We start from the raw sequence: 20,854 nt of genomic DNA, 5'->3' as shown, positions 1-20,854 counted from the left end.
CTTCAAGACTTTATACTAAATTTATAAGTATTTATTAGTAAAGAGAAAGAAAGAGAGAAATAACATTTCCAGCCTATCTAACTCAAAGTCCCAGGCAGAGGTTGCAAGTGGTTGTTCCTGGATTTAGTGGTGGCCCCCTGATAAGCAGCTTGCAAGAGATGGCTTACATAGATTACCACTGCCTCACCTGCCAGAAAGCTCCCTTCTATAAGAGGGAAATAGGTTTTAAAGCATTTTGGAAGCTTAGACAGACAGGCAGGAGCAGAGATTCCAACCTGGAACACAGTGGACTCTCTCTCTCAAAAAGGCAGTTGGGTTTTTGAAGGAATTGGGAAAGTGCTGGCCTGAGAGACCTGTGAATTTGGGTATCTCTAAGCAACACCTGAGACCTTACAACTAGCAGGATCAAGGAATAAAGGTTGAGATTTCTGACTTGCTTGGTGGACAAGCAAAGTCAGTCTCCCTGATTTCCCTCTGAAGAGTTATTTGGCTGGTTCCTGTGCTCTTGGAGTATACTTGGACTACAACTGATCAAGACCTATTGACCATCTACATGAGATCCCATTTGTCCCTTATGTCTTAGCTGCCTATTTAGAGTAGTGTAGGGATTTCCAGATATTCAGCTTTTAACCCTGAATTTGATCCTTAGTGCTTTAGGTTAAGTGTGACCTCTCCCATCATCTCTAACCCGATAGTCTGTATTAAACCTGTATTTTATAATTCTGTGGTCCCAGTCTACTCACTTGTTAGCTTCACAGACTCCCAGACTAGGTGGATCTGTGGTGCCAGTTGGCACCAACTACCAATCCATAATTTCTCATTCCTTGTACTTTGGTGGTGTTTGTGTTTCCCCAGTTTGTTAGTTCCAGTCTGTTATCCCTGTTCAGTAAGTCCACCTTCTCCCCTTTCTCTAAACCCAGTAATATTTAAGTTACCCACAAGTGTTTCCCCATTAGACTTCATAAGCCCAAAAAATGGCAGAGAGAAAGCCTTTCCACTTCTAGCTCTTTATCTTGCTTATGATGCTACATCTACTCCACTTTCAACTGGACCGTCTGAGTAACAATTTCTGGCGTTCAAGCATGTAATCACACCACACCTCCCAGTCAGGAATCTAGCATGTCATGCTGGCAAATTAAGACCCATGAGTCTGTGACCTCTATTAGGTGACACTTCTAGGATCTGGTTATCCCCTAGTTATTTAAATAATACACAGATGAGGGAACTGAGGTCAAAATAATTTTGGGGGGGTCACACAGCTAGTAATTGTCTGAGGTCACAACTGAACTCATCTTCCTAATTCCAGGTCCAGTATTCCATCCACCATGCTTCCTAGCTCTCTTGCATAGTCAGTAGCTAACAATAATAATATTACAATATCATAATTGTAATATAAAATATAATAATAATGATGATGATGATGATGATGATGATGATGATGATAAGTATATGCCAGGCCCTAGGCTAAGCATTTCACAAATATTTTCTCATTTAATCTTCACAACAACTCTGGGAAGCAGGGGTTAGTAGTTATGGAAACTGAGGCAGACAAAGGTTAAGTGACTTGCCCAGGGTCACACAACAATAATATCTCACACTTACATAATTTTTTAAGTTAGAAAATACACAATTTTGTTTGAGCCCCACGATAACTCTAAAATAAAAGCCATTATTATCTTCCCTTTAAAGAAAAGGAGACATTCAGTGACTTTGACAAGGACACACAGTCAGTAATCATCTGAGACAGAATTCAAACTTAAGTCCAATATTCTATCTCCTATATTACATTTTAGTATCTGAGATAAGATGACCCTGCCTAAGACCAGTGGCCCAAGGTTTAAACCTCAGGCGGGGACTACAGAGGGATGCCACACACCTCCACAGGAGGAACTTAGACCCAGTGATAAAGAGACTAAAAACACTGACTATTGTGAAATCTTAAATCCAGTACCTGAGCTCTGAAAAATACGCCAGAAAACTGGAGACCCAGATATTATAGGGATAATCAAATCAGTGGAGGAATAGAACCTGAAGCCACATTGGTGGACATCTCTTGACCTTGATCAACAAATCTGATTAGTCACATCTCACTCCCATGGTTCATGGATAGCCCAGCACTGCTGAAAGGAATCAGATGAGGGACTTCCCATGGGCAAGAACTGTCTCCCACATCAGTTCATGGGCTTCCTGAGAATAGAGACTCTCATTAGGCTGGGAAGTCCCCAAGCATAAATTTCCCTCTTAAGATCTGGGACTTTCTTATTTTGACCAGTATTTATGATGTACCTCCTATGTATCAGCCATTGTTCTAAGCAATGGGGATCGAAGTATAGTCCCTGCCCTCAAGGTTGACCCTGGCCAATTTGGCAAGCTCAAAGATGCTCTGGTTTCCTAAGAAATTCTCCCTGGCTTCTACTTCCTCTCTTCCCCTCCTGCTGTGGCAGATCTACTCCCATTACAGACATCTCCAGACCTCAGAATTAAACTTGAACTTCTTGAATCCCTCATTATTCTGACTGCTCCAGCCCCTCCTCCTAAATCTTCCTACTTCCTTATGGAAATTGGGACATAAGCCAAAGAGCTGCTTCTCAAGGCAAATTCACTCTCTGGGACTAAAGCTCATCTTCTCCTGTAGGATTTCTCTGATTGGTTCAATTTGTTCGAGATCTCTTCAGAATTCTGCCCAACAATTGTAGCTGTACCTTTGTGCAGATCCAATCTCTGACATTTACTACATGTGAGACTTTGAATAAGTCACTTAAGTTCCCAGAACTTCAGTGTACTCTGCTGTAAAACAAAAGGCTTACATATGATGCCCACGGAGGTTCCTTACAGCTCTAAACTGATGAACCTATATCTACCTTTGTCAGCTTCTATATGGGTCTTATGTCAGCATCTTGTCTTTTCTATAAAACTAATAGCACCCTATAGGCAAGTACTAAGTTCTTTCCCTTCCTCTACCCCCAACAAACTAGGAACTTTCTGAAACAGAGACCATGTCTGCCCTCATACCAAAAGGAAACATGATATGGTGGAAATTTCATTGGTTCTGGAGTCAATGGACCCAGATCCAAATATCACCTCTGCTCGAACCTGTGATTCCTTGGGCAAGTCATATCTGCCTTCTGGAAATCAGTTTCTCCCTCTATAAAATAAGGAATTTCAGTTAAATGGATTCTGAGGTCCCTTTTAGTTCCAGATCTAGGATGCTCCAATCCCTTCCTCTCTTTTTTATACTCACCTGCCTGAGTCTCCCTTAGAGTAAATATCATTAGAAATAGCAGACAAGATGAGAATCCTTCCTCCTTCCTTCTCTAAAATTCCAAGCTCCTCAGCCAAAGACTGCCTGTTCACATCAATAACCTCCCCAATGCATAAGGCTCCAGTCTCCAAGCACTGTACCTTTGACAGAGCTGAAGTGGAAGATGAGTCTCCTGGGTACACAAAGGCTCTCTACTCCTCTTTGCCATACCAACTGGAATTGGCCCCGCCAAGATCCTACTCATCTGTCCTTGCCAACCATGGCATCTGTTGACATTCAGAGTGGCTAGAAGGCAGCAGAGTATCGGTGATATCGTTTGTGGTGAGGGCCAGAAACCCCAGGTGATGTTAAGGGGCCCCTTAAGGGGTGAGATGGCAGCTTGTTGTTTGTGGCAATGGATGCAACTAGTTCAGAAAGTTGGTGACAAAGCTCATGCTAAAGGCTGGTGCCTGAGACCTAAGTAAGATGACAGAAAAACATGGAAAGTAAAGAAGAAGATTTGCCTGGCTTTCCCGACTGGACAGTTCTTTCTTTAGGATTCTTCCTCCCAATATAACCCAGAGTCAGTAAGTCATCTCTCATCCTAGCCTTTTCTTACACCCCTGTTCATTTCCTTGAACTTGGTTGGTGGGCAAGTCTCCAAAGATATGGAGACTTATGGGGGAACTTTCTAGCTTGCAAACTGTCTCTGAAAAGAGGGCTGAAGTCCATTCCAGGGGCTACAAGGAACAAGAGTTTGAAATTGCTTGATTTCTCCTGAGGGACTGAGGTGAGTGAGGACTAGTGAAGAGGGATGGAGAAAAAAATAGACAAATCCTTTTCTTGGGAGGCAGAGAATATAACCAGGAGAACAAGGAATGTTGGGTGGTGTGTGTGTTGGAATAGAAGAAAATGGAAACATTGCTTCCTGTTATGTACCTACTATCTGTTTCCTATTCCACCCAATGCATTATGGGGAGATCAAGGGGCAGGGAAGGCATGGAATAGTGGAAAGATCCCTGGCTCTGAAGGCAGAAGACCTGCTTTCTTATCTTGCTTCTGGTGCTTCTTATCTGGGTGACCTTGAGAAAGTCACTTAATTTCCCTTGCTTTAGTTCCCTCATCTATAAGATAAAAGGTTTAGACTTGATGACCTGTGGGGCCACGTTCATCTATACATCTAGATGTATGGTCCTTTCTTTCAGTGGAAACCACATTCTCAAAGTAAAGCCAAATTTGTGGCTCAATATAATGGAATTTCTGGCTGAAGAAGACAGGATAAAATCTCTTCCACTTATACCCAGCCTCTGAACCTAACTGCATGAAACTGATCTCTGAGACCAGTGATCATACAGTCAGTCAAACTTTATTGGTTTGATCTGCTTGGCTCCAGTTGATGGAACCAAAATCAAAAGCAATCAGAGCATCCTGTCCAAGGAACAAGAAAGAAGCCAGGGACACTAGATATAACAATAAAGGAGAAGGGGGAAGAATATTGGAAAGAGAGGGAGGGCCCAGGTTATGAAAGGCTGTAGCAGCCAAAAGATTTGATATTTGAACCCAGAATCAATAGGGAACTATTTGAGTTTATTGAATCAGGGTCAGATTTGCATTTCAGGAAGATCAGCTTGAGAGCTGAGTGGAGAGTGAACTAGTATAGGGAGAGATGTGAGAGGAGACCAGTCAGCACATGATTGCAATAGTACAGGTACGAAGTGTTGAGTATCTCCACAAGAATGGTATCAGAGAAGGGAAGAGGCATAATCAAGAGATGCTTCCAAAGTAGAATTGATAGAACTTTGATCCAGTGATACTAGCCTTCTGGTTATTCCATGAAAAAGATACTCTATCTCTTAGCTCTGGCCATTCTCTCTGACTGTCCTCCATGGCTGGAGTGCTCTCCCTCTTCCACTCTATTGACATACCTGGCTTCCTGTAAGTTCTAATATCCCTCCTTCTATAAGAAACCTTCCCTAATCCCTCAATTCCAGTGTTTTCTAATTATTTTCTAATTATCTCATACATAGTTTGCTGTGTAGAGATTTATTTGCGTGTTGCCTCCCCCTTTAGATTATGAGCTCCCTGAGTTCAGGGGCTGTCTATTGCCTCTTTTTGAATCCCCATAACTTAGCACAGCGCATCACACATAGTAAGCACTTAATAAATGCTTATTGAATTGAATAGAACTTGGCAACAGATTGAATATAGGGAGGAGGGAAGGTTGAAAGAGTGAGGAGTCAAGGGTAACACTCAGTTTGCTAACCTGGGAGACTAGAAAGATGGTAGTACCCTCAATAGTAATAAGAAAGTTATCAAGAAACTAGGGTTTGGGGGAAAAGATAATATGTTGACATATCATATCAAAGATGTGTAGTTTGACATATCTGTGGGATATCTAATTGGAGATGTCTAATAAGTTGTTAGATATGCCATGTTGGTGATCAAGAGAAAGATTAGGGATGGGTAAATAAATCTGAAGATCTTTTGCCTAAAAATGATAGTTGAATCCATGGGACTTGATGAGATTGGCAAGCAAAGTAGCATAAAGGAAGAGTAGGAAAGGGTTCTGCACAGAGACTTAGCGGATAACAATAATTGGAAGGAGTAACTCGGATGAAGTTCAGCAGATGAAGCTGAGAAGGAGAAGTTGTTCATGTAGAAGGAAACTCATGAGAGAATTGCTTCACAAAAACCTAAAGGAAAGAGAAAATTATGAAAAAGAGGGTGATTAACAGTGTCAGGGGCTGCAGAAAGGTTGACAAGAACTGAAGAAGCCATTCAATCTGACACTTAAAAGATTGTAGTAAATTTGAAGAAGCAATTACAGTGGAATTATGAGGCCAAAAGAAATATTACATTAAGGAGAGAGAAGAAAGGAAGTGGAAGAACCAACTGTAGATGGCCTTCTCAAGAGATTTAGCCATGAAAGAGAAGAGAGCTATAGATTAGTATCAAAGACAGAGGGGTTTTTGAGACAAGGGAATCTTTGGGGCTGGTAGACCTTATTCTACACTGCAAATTGAGTTTTATCTTAGTCCAGGATTCCAAAATGACCAGAGAGAGCTTTCATGGTCATAGACATGTAAGACTGGGACAGCACAAACTGTCCTCATGCCACTAAGAGACAGTATGGCAAACTTGATTGAATGCTGGAGTTGGAATCAAAAAGCCTTTAGTTTACATTTCATTTCAGATACCTACTGTGTGACAGTAGGTAAGCCACAACTTCTATGGTCTCAGTTCTGTATCTCTAAAATAAGACGGTGGGACTAGATGGCTTCTAAGGTCCTTTCTTGGTCTATATTTTTGGTTAAGTAGAACCTCTTACTGTTCACTACAGATTCCCATGATTAAGTCCTACCTCACAATCCTCCTGAAATAGTAGTTTGCCTTCAAGCGTGCTAGATCTAATTCCTTAAAGGTCATACCTTTTTCTCTTGACTGGTATCCATACTGAAAGAGACTCTCACTGTGCAGCTGTATTCACTCCCAGTCACTTCTGTTCAATATATGTAAGGCATACTTTCCAAAGGCAGTCTCGGACTCATCCATATCTTCCTATCAAGAGTCCTGTTCTCTCTGAGTCACAAATTACCTTCTCCCTCAGTGCTGGGTGTGGCCCCATGAATCCTGGTGGAATAGGATTGCCAACTGAGTGGACTCACCAATAGAGAAAATTTTAGGGGGAAGCTGGGTAGCTCAGTGGATTGAGACCCAGGCCTAGAGACGGGAGGTCCTAAGTTCAAATCTAGTCTCAGATACTTCCTAGTTGTGTGACCCTGGACAAGTCACTTATCCCCCATTGCCTAGCCCTTACCACTCTTCTGCCTTGGAACCAATACACAGTATTGATTCCAAGATGGAAGGTAAAGGTTTAAAAAAATAGAGAAAATTTTAGGAGCAAATATTTTTTCACTAGACCTTATCTCTGGTGCCAAATGGAATTTCCCAACAACGATCCTGTAGAATGAAGTTTTCAGTGTACTGATAATGAGTTCTTTTCTTGGGAGTATCTGGCCCACATTGATCCATCATGTCCAAAGCAATAACAAAAGATGAATGAACCCTTCCATATACCTTGATACAAGGCCTAGACTTGACTTCCTTGACTCACAAGTCTCTAAGTTGCTCATATGCCACACTAATTTTCCTATTGGCCACTTTAAAGTGGCTGGTGCTCCAAAAACCCTGGTGACATATGTGCAAATTGTCAGCATTCCCATTATGCTGAGGAAGACTATTCTTCCTTAGTTTTTTCACCTATGCAATTATGATAATGATCAGACCCTGGGAATAATTCCCCATGCTATGTTTCCGAGCCTGACATTTAATTGCTACAATGACCACGAGCCAGTAGCTTCTCTAAGAGAGCCATTTTCTCCATCTGTCATATAGGAATAAAACTACTTTAGTAACTGCTTTGGATCCAGTTAGGTGGTACAGTAGATTTGGTGCCAGTCCTGGAGTCAAAAAGATTCATCTTGGGGGCAGCTGGGTAGCTCAGTGGATTGAGAGCCAGGCCTAGAAACAGGAGGTCCTAGGTTCAAATCTGGCCTCAGACACTTCCCAGCTGTGTGACCCTGGGCAAGTCACTTGACCCCCATTGCCTACCCTTACCACTCTTCCACCAAGGAACTAATACACAGAAGTTAAGGGTTTAAAAATATAAAAACAAAACAAAACAAAACAAAACCAAAAAAAAGATTCATCTTCCTGAGTTTAAACCTGGACTCAGGCACTTACTATGTGATCTTGGGCAAGTCACTTAACCTTATTTGACTCAATTTTCCTCATCTGTAAGATGATCTGGAGAAGGAAATAGCAAAGCATTCTAGTATCAAGAAATCCCAAATGGGGTCATGAAAGGTTAAACATGACTGAAATGACTAGACAAAAAACTGCTTTCCAAGGTTGTTATGAAGCCCAGAGGAGGTAATGTATACAAATTTCAGGTCTCTCTGCAAATTATCTATCACAGGAAGTCTTCAAGATAATTACAAGATCGTCACTGGTTGGGAAAATCTGCAATTGGATTCACCGTTTGCATCAGGGTTGAATGAGACGACTTTAACGATTCTTTCCATTCTAAGATTCTGCAGAACTTTTAAGGCTTATGAGCCATCCTTTGACTTGAGTCAAGCATTGTTATGCCTTTCTTACAGATAAGGAAACTGATGCTCTCAGAGCTTTAGGGACTTGCCTCTTGTCACAGAATTTTGTAAATGTCCAATGAGAGATTCAGACCCAGGTTTTCTGAATCCAGGTCTGATTCTCTTCCCATCATTTCATCCTACTGTATCCATGCAAGTGAAGAGTGCAGAGTGGAACTAAGCTTTTGGGGCAAGTGTACTCAACCTCTCCCTCTCTCATTAAGATATTCCTATGCTTTAGATTCAAGAGTCCCAAGCATAACGATGGTCCCCACCATCCAACTGAAGCCACCCTTAAGGTAAGAGTTGTGTCTCTCTACAAGACTGGGGGGCCCTGCCTCTCCAAAGAAAGTAAGGCATCTGTGAAAGTAGGTTCATATCTTCTTCATCAGACTCCACACTCTTGTTCCAATACTAACCCTCAAGAATGCCAGCCGTAAGCTTGGCACTGGGCCAGTTCTTGCTCAGACAACATATGATAGTGATTGTGCTCAAAGGCTTCCTGCCCTCCCACAGACTTCATTTCATTTCCATTCTGATGCCTCTCCTTGTGGGACAGGTTCTGCCTGGCAACAGATGCCCCAGCTGCCAATGATAGGATTCAATGGTCTTTAAAGAGCCAATCCTCATGGAAGTGGGAATGACTCACAGGGAGCCATTATGTGTATATAGGGGCATCTTTTTCCCATTTTAGCTCTGCAAAAAGTAAAAAGATATAACCTAAATTAACCTGTCTATTCTGAAAGGTTTGTTTAGGAAGTTGCATAGCTTGTCTGGAAAACAAGATGGCAAGTGAGAAGAAGAAGAAGAAGCCATTCTTCACTTGGATGCTCATTCTAGGAGCATTTGCTGCAAGGGAGACCCAGGAAGGTGAGTCTGGGGAAGCAGTGGGAAGAGCTCATAATTCTAGAACTGGAAAGGAGCTCAGAGACCATTTAGTCCAACCTTCTCATCTTACAATTAGGAAACTGAGGTCTAAGGAGGAGAAGAGATTTTCCCAAGGCCATAAATTTATTACCTAGCATTGGAAAAGGATACATAGTCTGTCTTCATTCTAATGAAGACACAGGTCTGTCCTCAAGGAGCTCAGAGGAGTTACACAAGATTTTGGCATTCAGGTGTTGCCTAAAGAAACCAAACTCATAGTTTCTTTTGAAAGCCAGATCCTTGGCCCAAGGTCAACAATCCTACTTAGTGTCAGAAATCACTCAAAAATTCAGTACTATGCTCCCCTCCCCAAAGTTCTAATTCAAAGCAGAGGCATAGACTTTCATAGGAATACCACTGTCCCATTTCCTCATCATGAGTCAAGTCTCTGTTCCTTCCCACTTCCTTTTTTCACCCTGAGGAAGAGGAGCCCAGGCAGTTGTGAAAAAATTCCTACAGAGCTTTTCTACCTCCCAAGTTAACAGGGAGCTGAGTGGCACAGTGAATAGAATTCTGGAACTGGAATCAGGAAGACCTGACTTCAAATACAGCCTTTGATACTTACTGACTCAGTGACCCTGAACAAGTCACTTAACCACTGACCAGCTCAGTTTTTGTTGTTGTTCATTCAGTTGTGTTGAATTTTCATGATCCCATGAACTAAAGCACACCAGATGCTTCTATCCTTTACTCTCTCTCAAAGTGTGTCTAGCTTCAAGTTTATTGTATCCATGATGCTTTCTATCTCACCCTCCACTATCCCCTATACCTTTTGCCTTCACTCTTCCCCTCCATCAGGATCTTTTCCAATGAGTTCCATCTTCTCATTTTATAGCCAAAGTATTTAAGCCTCAGTTTCAATATTCATCAACACCAAATTTGAAAGCACTAATTCTGTGGTGTTCAGCTTTCCTTACAGTCCAACTCTCACAGCCATATATCGCTAGCTTATAGCTTAATTATTAAATGGAAGGAATAATAAAACCTATGTGTTAGGGTTATTATGAGAATTAAATGACACGACATTTGCAAAACACTTAACATAGTCTCTGGCACATAGTGGAGATACTTTACAAATACATGTTTCCCTCCTCTTTAGAGGTCTTCCAATATTATCAAAATCACCATTTGTTAGATATGCTATAAGGAAAATTCTTTCAGGTGTGTATTAGACAGAGTGGATCAGCAATACAGGGTTCCTTCCAACTAGGAAATTCAGAGACAAGACACAAACATGAAGACAAATGAACAAGGACACAAAGAGCTATAACCATGAGTTTATCACATGAAGATGAATTAAAGGAACTGGGAATATTTAGGCTAAGGAAGAAAAGATTCATAAGTACATAATACCAAGTACTTGAAGAATTATTGGATGAAAGAAGTATTATTCTATTTGGATCTAGAAAGCAAAAATAGTAGTAATGGAGAGGCAAACAGACAAATTTGGGCTTGGTTCAAGGAAATTTTTCTAACAGAGCTATTCCAAAGCAAGAGGAGCTGCTTTGAGAGGAGATGGCCAAAAGTTGCCCCATCCCAAGAAGTGGAAACTGAGAAAAGTTTCTTAAGAAACTCAAGAAACTCTAGCCTTGCCACATTTCCTGGGGTCAATACTGAGGGTTTCTCCTTACTTGGATGCAGAGGTTTGAACAATAATGGTAAATAGAGGCTTGGCATATAATACCATTAGATCTTTTGGAGTTTTCTTTATCTCCTTGGGAGATTTAAGTACATATAATTTATACACACACACATATAAATACACAGATATGTGTACATATATATGCCTATATATACCCTCTAGAATCTCCAGGTATAATTAGCATAATCTGAAATTGCTTTCCAAAATGGATGGACCAATTCACAACTTCACTGCAGTGTGTCTGTCTTTTCATGGTCCTCAAACATTGCATTTTCACCTCTTTTGTCATTTGTTGAGCAAAAGCTGAAACTACAGAGCTATTTTGTTTTGCATTTCTCTTATTATTGGTCATTTGGAGTTATCATTCAGTAGATTGTTGATAGATTGCAATTCTCTTAAGAATCATTTCTTGGGCAGCTAAGTGGTTTGGTGGATTGAGAGTCAAGCCTGGAGACAGGAGGTCCTGGGTTCAAATTTGGCCTCGGACACTTCCTACCTTTATAACCCTGGGTAAGTCACCTCATCTCGATTGCCTAGCCCTTGCTGCTCTTCTGAATTGGAACCAATATTGATTCCAACATAATAGAAATGGTTTTATTTTTTTAAAAAAAGAATTATTTCTTCACATCCCTTGGCCACTTATATATTCAAGAGTGACTATTGGTCTTGTACTTTCCTCTTGGTTCTTTCTACATATTGGATACAAAACCCTTCTCAGAAATAATTTTTCCCAATCCCCAGCTTCCCTTCTTGTCCTAATCATTGGTTTTGTTAACAACTTCCTTGTTTTATAGATGAAAGAACTCAACCTTAGAAAAGACAAGAATTAACTTGCTTAAGGTAACACAGCTAGTAAGTAAAAGACCTGGAATTGATTCTAATTTCAGTGCTCTTTCCCAGATACCAAGCTATGGGGACACAAAGAATAGCATTAAAAATTCTTCCTCTCACTGAAATCATATTCTAATGAGTGAGCAAACAAGTATATAATATATAGAGTATATATTATTATATAGATAATATATATATTATATATAAAGTATATAAATACATGTAAGATACATACAGAGTAGATAAAAAAAATAACCTTAGAGAAAAATAGCATATGCAGGGGGTGGGCAGGGAAAGGCTCTCTTTGAATGAAAATAACATTTAAGTTGAGTCTTAAGGAAAGTCTGAGATTCTAGGAGATGAAGATGAGAAGAGAGAACATTTCAGGAATGGGGAATTTCCAGTGCAAAGGCACAATGATGGGGAGTCCCCGGCCCTCTCTAGTCCTGACAAAACTTTTCTCCACTCTGAGACAAGAATTCCAAAAGACAAAATGCAATGTAGCCTCTCAATGAGTGTCTAAGTCAACAAGTTCTTCTTAAGCTACATTCTGTGCCTAGTTGTGTGGTAGACACTAAAATGAATATGTGATTCTGGGTCCCTTCCAGAGCAGCCAATGGAGCAGGTATCCTCCCGTACCAGCCCAATTTATTGCACCGAGGGTGAAAGTAGTGACAAAAGATGGGTGGGAGGAGGCTCCTGCCCCAGAGTGATTATCCTTCTTGCTTTCACTCCTGTCTCTCAGCCTACCACAGCCATGACTTCTATTTCACTGCAACTGGCAGCTCAGGGTCATTCTTGGACTTCATTGTGATCACTGTTGTGGATGATGTTCAGCTCTGCTCCTACCATAAAGAGAAGCATCAAGTTGTGATGAAGGAAGCCTGGATGTACCAGGCCCTGGGAGCCAGTGAGATTGCCCAGAAACAGCAGAAATTGCTGGACCTTGAAAAAAATTTCCAATGGGCTTTCAAGAACTTGATAAAGAATCAGACCAAGAGTGAAAGTAAGTCAGTCCCACCCAACCCCTATATATATATATATATGTATATATATATATAGATAGATATATAGATATATAGATATAGATATATAGATATAGATATAGATATATATAGATAGATAGATATAGATATATATAGATATAGATATATAGATATAGATATATTTATATAGATATATAGATATATATATGCTCTTGATCAATCTCCTCTGAGTCCAATTGGCCCTTCTCCATGAGCCCATACCATTGAGTTGGGCATCTAGAGAAATAGACCAGACCAGGTTTGCCAGACAACTTAATTCAGAATAAGTCTTAGGCTCACAGATTTAGAGTTAGAGGAATCACAGAAACGACCTGGTCCATCTCTTTTATTTTATAGAGGACAAAACAGAGATCCAGGGGGTTTAAGTGACTTGCCCAGACCAAAGGCTCATGGACCTGGGGATGAAAGGGACCTCAGAGGTCATCTAGTCCAAGTCCCCCATTTTAGAGATGAAGAAACTGAGCCATTTACAAAGGAAATGTCTTATCCAAGCACACAATTACGATGTAGCAGAACCATAAGAGGAAGGAAATCAAATCCTCTGACACCCAGTTGAGCACCTTTTCTACTGATGTTTCAGCTGAGAATTTACCTTATTGCCCAGGTTTCAAAGGGCACTAATTTATCTTCTTGGAACTAGTTTCTGTTCTCAATTTTCTAATATCCTTTGATCACTGGGCTCAGATCAAGCTTCCAGACATTCATTTTTCCATGAGTAAAGAAATATGTCCCACCAATCCCCTAATTGTCTCTCCTCTTCATCTATCCCCTGGGCCTGCTGGATTGAGCTCATTTCCTCATTCTACAATTCCAGTCAATAAGATGGCTGATGAAATTGTGTGCTTCTCTATTTCATAAATTAGATATTACCTTATCTCCTAATTGATGGAAAGCAAAGAATTAAGCAAGCAACATGTTTTCCACCCCCTAATCAATCAGAATATTCCAACCTGCTAGGCTACCTCCAAGGTCAGCAAAGCTCAATCCTTTTGATTGTGGGAGCCATAAGTCTTGATCTCTCTCCCAGAATCTTCCTGCTTTTCCTCCTTGCACTCCTTTACTCTAGAATTCCTCCCCCACATTCTGCCCCCAACAGAGAACCACACACTACAGGTATTTGTAAATTGTGAAGTGGACAAGGATATCCAGGTGAGCAGCCACTTTCAGTTTGCTTTGGATGGTGAGGATTTCTGCCAGATGGTTGAAGAACCGGGGCATTGGGTGGCCACGAAGCCTGAAGCCCAGCACTTCAAGTTCCTCTGGGACAGCCCCTTCTGGAAAAGGCGGGTGAAACACTATATCCAGGAAGATTGTATTGACAGCATGAATAAAGTTCTACAGTATTCAAGCATGAGGGAAAATGGTGAGTCTCCATTACTTCTCTGTTTGGGGACTAGGAAATGGTGAGCAGGAGGAGACCCTGCTTCTCTCCCCTTCCACCTCCACTAGAAGGTTTGGGGTTTGCTCTGCCTTCCCTCTGAGTGGCAGCTGAAGACAGATGTAGAAGAGGAGTCATGGGCTTCATTATAATTAGATATCATATTCTGTCTTCAGAAGAACAGAGTCACTGTCTGTGCAACCTGGAGTAAATCATTCCCTCTCTAGGCAAATAAGCCTGGACATTCTGAGGAGTTTCCAATCTTCAACAACAATAGAGGGAGCTTCCATATGGAGGATTCCCTAGGGTGGAGAGAGATGGAGCCCAGATCTCTGACTTCACCCATCTGGAGAGCTCCTCAAGGAGGAGAGCCTCCTTACCAACGGAGGGCAGCACCTTCTATACAACTGGCAGCCTCAGAGGATAACTGTCCAAAGCACTCAGAAGTTAAAGGATTTGCCCTGTCCACACAGCCAGATTGGGGTTTGTGCTCACGCTTTTCTGGTTTTGCACTGGCTCTCTATTGACTTCACTGTGCTGCCTCTCTCTATATACTGATAGGCTTGGAAAATACCTGGGATATCTTCTTTATAGGGTTTCTGGGACATCCTAATGAGACACTGTCCATAATGCACTTTGTAAACTTTAAAGCCCCATATAACCTTGGGCTATTATTATTCCATGTGGTTCTAGCAGGGCAGATTTGTAAGAATGCTGCATAGAAAAAGCCCAGATTCGGATACTATGATTATCTGAGATTCTGCCCTATCAACATAGGCGCTCTTATGAGGGGAGGAAGATACAGAATAGGGCAAGGAAGAGAAGGGAAATGATGGAGTGAATAATAGACTCCCACTGAGCTTTGGACATGATGCCTTCTGCTTTCTGCCCTCAGTTCCCCCTGAGGTGACAGTATCCCGACATGATGCTCCTGATGGCAGAGTCACCCTCTCCTGCAGAGCCACTGGCTTCTATCCCCGCTCCATTTTGCTTTACTGGGAAAAGGATGGAGAACTGGGTGTGTGGGGACAGGAGAGCTCCAGTGGCACCCTTCCCAATGCTGATGCCACCTTCTATCTCCAAGTCACACTAGAGCTCCCATCTGGTGTCCCTGGGACAGGTTACACCTGTGTGGTAGAGCACAGTGAGCTAGAGACTCCAGCCACATTCCCAGGTGAGTGCCTCACCCACACTGGTTGAATTCACCCCAGTGAGCCTAGTCCTTGGAGTTTTTTCCCCTTGCCCCATTTACCACCTTTCCTATTGCCTTCCAGGGAAATTCTCACCCCCTCATTACCTGTTAGGTAATATCTAAACACCCAATATCAAACACCCAAGTATTTGTTGTTCTTTATTCTCCAAGTCCCTGGGAAGCCATATATGGAGCGGACTTTGGTCATGGCCCTGAGCATCCTGGCAGTCATCATCTTGGTGCTGAGCTGTGCTGGGGCTTTCATCAGGTGGAAGAAAAGGAAGACAGGTGTGTATGTGGTGAGAGAGGGAAGGGGACAGGAAGGGGAGATCATGAGAAGATATGAATGAGGTTTTGATATTCTAGAAACCTCATAAGATTGTTATGTGGAAAGGGCTTTATAAAACTTATATATAAATGGAACTACGATAATATTATTACAACAGAAAAAAAGATTCATTAATGATGTTGGAATTATCCCTGAATTAGCTACAGAGGCATGCTGGAGCCACCCAAGAGATGATGGTTACATTTTCAGTGTGCACATTTTCACTTAGGAAAATGGCAAAATGTTTCCAATCAGGACTTGATTTATTGCTTTGTTGATTGTCTAAACTTAATAAATTGATGAGGGAGATATTAATAATGCACATTAAAATTAAAAGCATGTGGGGGTGGGGTGGGGGATCTGGTTGTTAAACACTCATGATCCAGCAGATCAATGATTAGTTGTTTGTGTACATTCAACAAACTTGGGATCATAGCTCTTCTACAGGAAAGAACATCAGAGGAATACCATTCAAATCTCTCATTTTATGCATGAGGAAACTGAAGTCTATAGACATAAATAAAGTGATTTGTCCAAGGACTCATAGCTAATAAACATCAGAGGGAGAATTTGAATGCAAGTTGTTATATTCAAATCCTGGGGAATGTTGGATGTCACCTTGATTAATAAGGGAGGCAGTTGAAGAGATTGGAATGTTCCCAGATGTCGTGAGCCAGGGACAAAAGTCAGTTGGCCTGGGAGTATAAATGCCCCTAACAGCCACCTGGAGGAGGTCTTTGGTCTTTTGGATTTTTGTTCCCTTAGATCTTTAGGTCTCTGAATCTTCCTAGCTCTTTAGGTCTCTGGGTCCCTGGGTGGTGAAGGGAGGCTGAGAAGTCTATGAAGAAGAGGGTTGATAGGATCTGAATATTTCCTGAAGGCTGTGAGAGCTAATACATCACCAAACACTGATAGTGAGAAAGCTGAGAGAATAAAATCACCAACACAGCTGCATCAAGAGCAGATGCCATTCTCTGGCTTGGCATTGGCCAGGCGGAGCCAGAGGGATTGTGAAGAACAAAGCTCCAGCTTTTACTAAATCAGTAGTCTCCAGTCCTAAGTGATTATATATTATAGATATTAGATTGACAGGGTCTCCAATCCCCAATCCTTATCCTGATTATCCCTTCCCTGATTTAGATTATAAAGAGTGTTTAATAAGTACCTTCCTGAGTGGTCTTTATATCACGACCTTTGGGAGGGAGCAAACGCAGTCAGATAACAAATGTGATCCAAGGCTAATCAGAGCCCAATATTAATAATTGATCCAACCCCAGGTTGGACCTGAAAGGGTTACCCATCCACCTAACCTTTCGGGGTCCTTCCCTGGGCAACTGTTATTGGAAGGGGAAATTATAACAACTTGCAAGGGTTATTGAGGTTGGTGTTCCCCCATCATCTGTACCTAGGGAGAATACAGAGATACATCCACCTCACTAGATATCTATATCTCTCTAGGACCCACTTCTTTCTTTATAACAAAGTCTTATGAGTTCAGATCCACTATTCTGTCCATTGCATGATATAACCTTCCTTATTTGAGGAAAGATTAAAATTAACATAGAGCTAGAAGAAAGAATAACAATAGGAAAAGGGGATAAATGATTTAACCACTAACTCCTGATCTAAATAAACAAATTATTGCTAAAGAAAAGTAGAAAATAGATGTTAAATTTACACCAATGTAATAATTTGTGTAAATTTAATCATTTTATGCAGAAATTTAATTCATGTAAATTAATTGACATATCAAGGAGAATAAAACATCCTACAAAGCATCTTAGTCCAAAATACTTTATTTACTTGCAAAGTGGAAAGAGATGGCAACCAAAGGCAGCATTAGTTTAGAAAATCAATCCAATTGTCAAATCTTATAATGGATAATGGAAAATTATAAATAGAAACTCATCAAATAGGGAGAAGCCACAGAGATTAAAAGCAGTCAGAGAGAGTTTGAGAAACTCAACTAAAAAATATTAGCACCTGACACACAGCAGGCGCTTAACTAATGTTGATTTATTGAGGAATTAAGGGAAAATTTAAGGAGGAAAATAAGACAACAAAGAAAAGAAAAATTGGAAGAAATGCAAATATTTTTATAATCAACATTTTTTTATCAAAGCACAGTTTGAATCCTTGATTTTGGACTCTAATATTGCAGCTCTGAATTGACTTAGAAGGGAATATTCATAGTATCATATAGTTGGATGGGGGAAGGAGGAGGGGTTCTTTTATGGAAATATCTTGAGATTTTCAGGGTAGGGCAGGAAACCACAGAGAAGAATAATATGGTCCCCTTCAAATCAGGGAGTTATTTTGATTAGGCATTTTGCAATTAATATCTGATATGCTCTAGTCCAGAGGTGGGAGCTGCCCAAAGGAAGAATGAGATGCCCCATATGACCCTGCAGAGACTGAGAGTCAACTGGGATGCTTTTCATTTGTTTTGAAAATTTTAAGAACAGGGGCGAGCTAGGTGGTCCAGTGGATATAGTGTCACACCTGAAGATGGGAGGTCCTGAGTTTAAATCTGACCTCAGACACTTCCTAATTGTGCAACACCAAGCAAGTCACTTAATCACCATTATTACCCAGCCCTTACCACTCTTCTGCTTTGGAACCAATACTTAGTATCAATTCTACAACAAAAGGTAAAAGTTCTTAAGAGAAAAGAAAAATATATGAACAAGGAACAAATTTTAGGTAAAGGAACGGAAAGTTCTATCCAAGGCGGCAAAAATGGAGCAGAAAAGTAGGCAAATTTCAAAAGAAAAAAAAGAATTTTTGAGAAGGGGATCAAAGTAAGAAGTCATGTGTTTGAAGGAGGTTCTCAGACCTAAATCTTACTCCTCTTCCCCTTTCTCCATTTACCATGAGAGTGCCAAGGAAGGCCATGGAGAAATAGAAAGAGTTCAACTTGGTGATCTTTTTTTTTTACAGGAATAACCAATCAGCTGGAAGGACCTTTTCCTTCACCTCCTGCAATTCCTCTTCAGTAGAAGAATGTGGGAGACCAGCAGGCTTTCTGCACTGTCCCTTCATGGATATCTAGCACCTACAGAGATGAAAGGGTCATGGTTGGAATCCTCAGGCTATCTCTAAAAGTTCCACCATGATCTGAACCATCCATAGAGTCTTCCTGCTATAGATGGTCTCTGGCCTCCCATTAGCTGTTGAGATATATCCTCCTCCCAGAAATTACAATACAATTGATCCTCTCTTTATCATAATTCACTTATCATGGCTTCACTGTATTGTGGGTTTTTCTTTTAATTTATATCTAATTCTGTATCGTGGAGTTTTTGCTATATTGCAGGAATTTTGCAGATGAATACCCATCTGTACACAATGAAAAGGCAGTACGCCACTACTGCTTGCACAAGTTTGCCAGTGTGAGATTGTACACGACCCACTATTGGCTGATGCAATGAAAAGCAACCACCCACAGCGCTGTGTTCTGTATCCTGAGCGTTGATTGGCTCAGTGTTTATAAGAGTGTGGGAAAAGTTAATGAGTGTGGGAAAGGCTTATAGGAGAGTGGGAAGGGTTTATATAAAGCCTTAAAATCTATATAAATAATAAAATAAATATAACGCCACAACTTCACAGATTTTCACCTATCGTGGGTGTCTCTGGAACATGATTCCCACAATAGGTGAGGGATCATTGTCATCTCAACAACAGCTCTGATGACAATGCTGAGGATGAGGATGGTGTTCACACTTCTACGTTGCTTTAAGGTCTGCAAAAGTCTTAACAAATTGATATTTAAAACCTGGGAGTTGGTTCTGTTATTATTATTCCCATTTTCAGCTAAAGAAAGTGTGTCAGAGAAGTTCAGTAGATTTCTTAGAGTTTCACAGTTAGTGTTTCAGATAGGATTCAGACTTAGGTCATCCTGCCACCAAGTCCAATGCTCAAGTCCAAAATTATTCTTCATTTGATATGAGACATAAATGGCATTTTGTACTACAACACACACACACACACACACACACACACAACCCCAATTTCACTAAGCAATGAAGAACACAACATCCACTGTCTCTGAAATAAGCAACAAACTCCACTTCCAGAAAGAAAGAGGAGGGGAAAAAAGGGAATTCCGCTGCTAAGCATATATCCCACAAAGTCATTAACTTTTTTTTAAGTTGACACAAACCTTCAATTTGTAAAAAATGCAATGTCTACAACGTGCAATAAAGTGAAGCACAATAAAGTGAGGTATGAAAAAAAATTTTATAATAATAAAGTGAGGTATTCCTGTATGCCATTTTATAAAATGTCTTTGATAAAAGCTAATTAAGTCTGAGTAGTCATCATCAATAAGAAGCATACTGGTGGGGGCTTCTGAGCAAGAGCTAGCCCCTCAAGATTGTGCCTGGATCTTCAAAGGAGAAGAATAATTGCCTCCTGTGTACCCACACCCATGAAGGTGAGGATGAGTTAGGGGAATGGCCCCACGGGGCCTAAATCACTGTGGGAGCTTAATCCAAAATAATCTAGGGATCCTTGTCATTTAAAAGAACCCACTAGATTGATTCCACCTAAAACTCTTATTCATGAATACCCTAATTCACAGGGATTGCTAACAAAAAAAGTGTTTATCTTTTTCTTTTATTTTAAACCAATCAGATGGCCAATTTTCTGGTATGTTTCCTTTGAAAATGGAATCTACCCGTTTTCTTTGAGTTGACTTTTGTTCATTTGAATGTGTAAGTACTAATATCTACTGTATCAAAATTGAAACAATGCTTTGAAGTTATGATTACCAACCTTTATCACCAAAGAATCAACAAGAGAAAATATCTCTACTCTTCTCTTTGAGTTATACCACTATGGTGTGGAACATTGAATATAACATGACTTTTTTGAAACACTGGGCCTGAAAACATTATTTTAGTTAATCCCATTACTGACTCTCTCAGCATTTTTAAAATAAGAAAAACAAAGAACTCAAAAGTCTGAACTGTCTGAATTGCCTATGAATCAGTTTTGCCTGATTCCCAGAAAATACTCCTCTGCTGCTGGGAGAACAAATTTGAAAGAAGACAACTAGATCTAAAGAACCAGAGATCCATTCCCAGTCACCCTGGCCTCCTAAAGATAATCAGCTCCT

The 20,854-nt window shown here is 40.7% G+C and overlaps 1 protein-coding gene across 1 annotated transcript; it reads left to right on the top strand.

Annotated features, from left to right (window-relative positions):
• Positions 1-9,176: 9,176 nt before the first annotated feature.
• LOC123234494 (zinc-alpha-2-glycoprotein-like) lies at positions 9,177-18,734 on the top strand. Its single transcript, XM_044660394.1, has 6 exons — positions 9,177-9,261; positions 12,537-12,797; positions 13,934-14,200; positions 15,111-15,389; positions 15,579-15,695; positions 18,676-18,734. The coding sequence occupies exons 1-6, from the start codon at positions 9,177-9,179 to the stop codon at positions 18,732-18,734; spliced, it is 1,068 nt and encodes a 355-aa protein (XP_044516329.1).
• The last annotated feature ends 2,120 nt before the right edge of the window (positions 18,735-20,854 follow it).

The sequence above is a fragment of the Gracilinanus agilis genome, chromosome 2, assembly GCF_016433145.1.
Source record: "Gracilinanus agilis isolate LMUSP501 chromosome 2, AgileGrace, whole genome shotgun sequence".
NCBI lineage: Eukaryota > Metazoa > Chordata > Mammalia > Didelphimorphia > Didelphidae > Gracilinanus > Gracilinanus agilis.
The sequence above is the reverse complement of the archived record's forward strand: the minus strand, read 5'-3'. Positions and strand labels throughout refer to the sequence as shown.

What these genes read in the sequence shown, in the direction of transcription:
- LOC123234494 (XM_044660394.1), top strand. Translation starts at nt 9,177, where the DNA reads ATGGCAAGTGAGAAGAAGAAGAAGAAGCCATTCTTCACTTGGATGCTC. An exon ending in GAATCAGACCAAGAGTGAAA is followed by an intron (nt 12,798 to 13,933) that starts GTAAGTCAGTCC and finishes TGCCCCCAACAG; the next exon opens with AGAACCACACACTACAGGTA. An exon ending in GACTCCAGCCACATTCCCAG is followed by an intron (nt 15,390 to 15,578) that starts GTGAGTGCCTCA and finishes TTATTCTCCAAG; the next exon opens with TCCCTGGGAAGCCATATATG.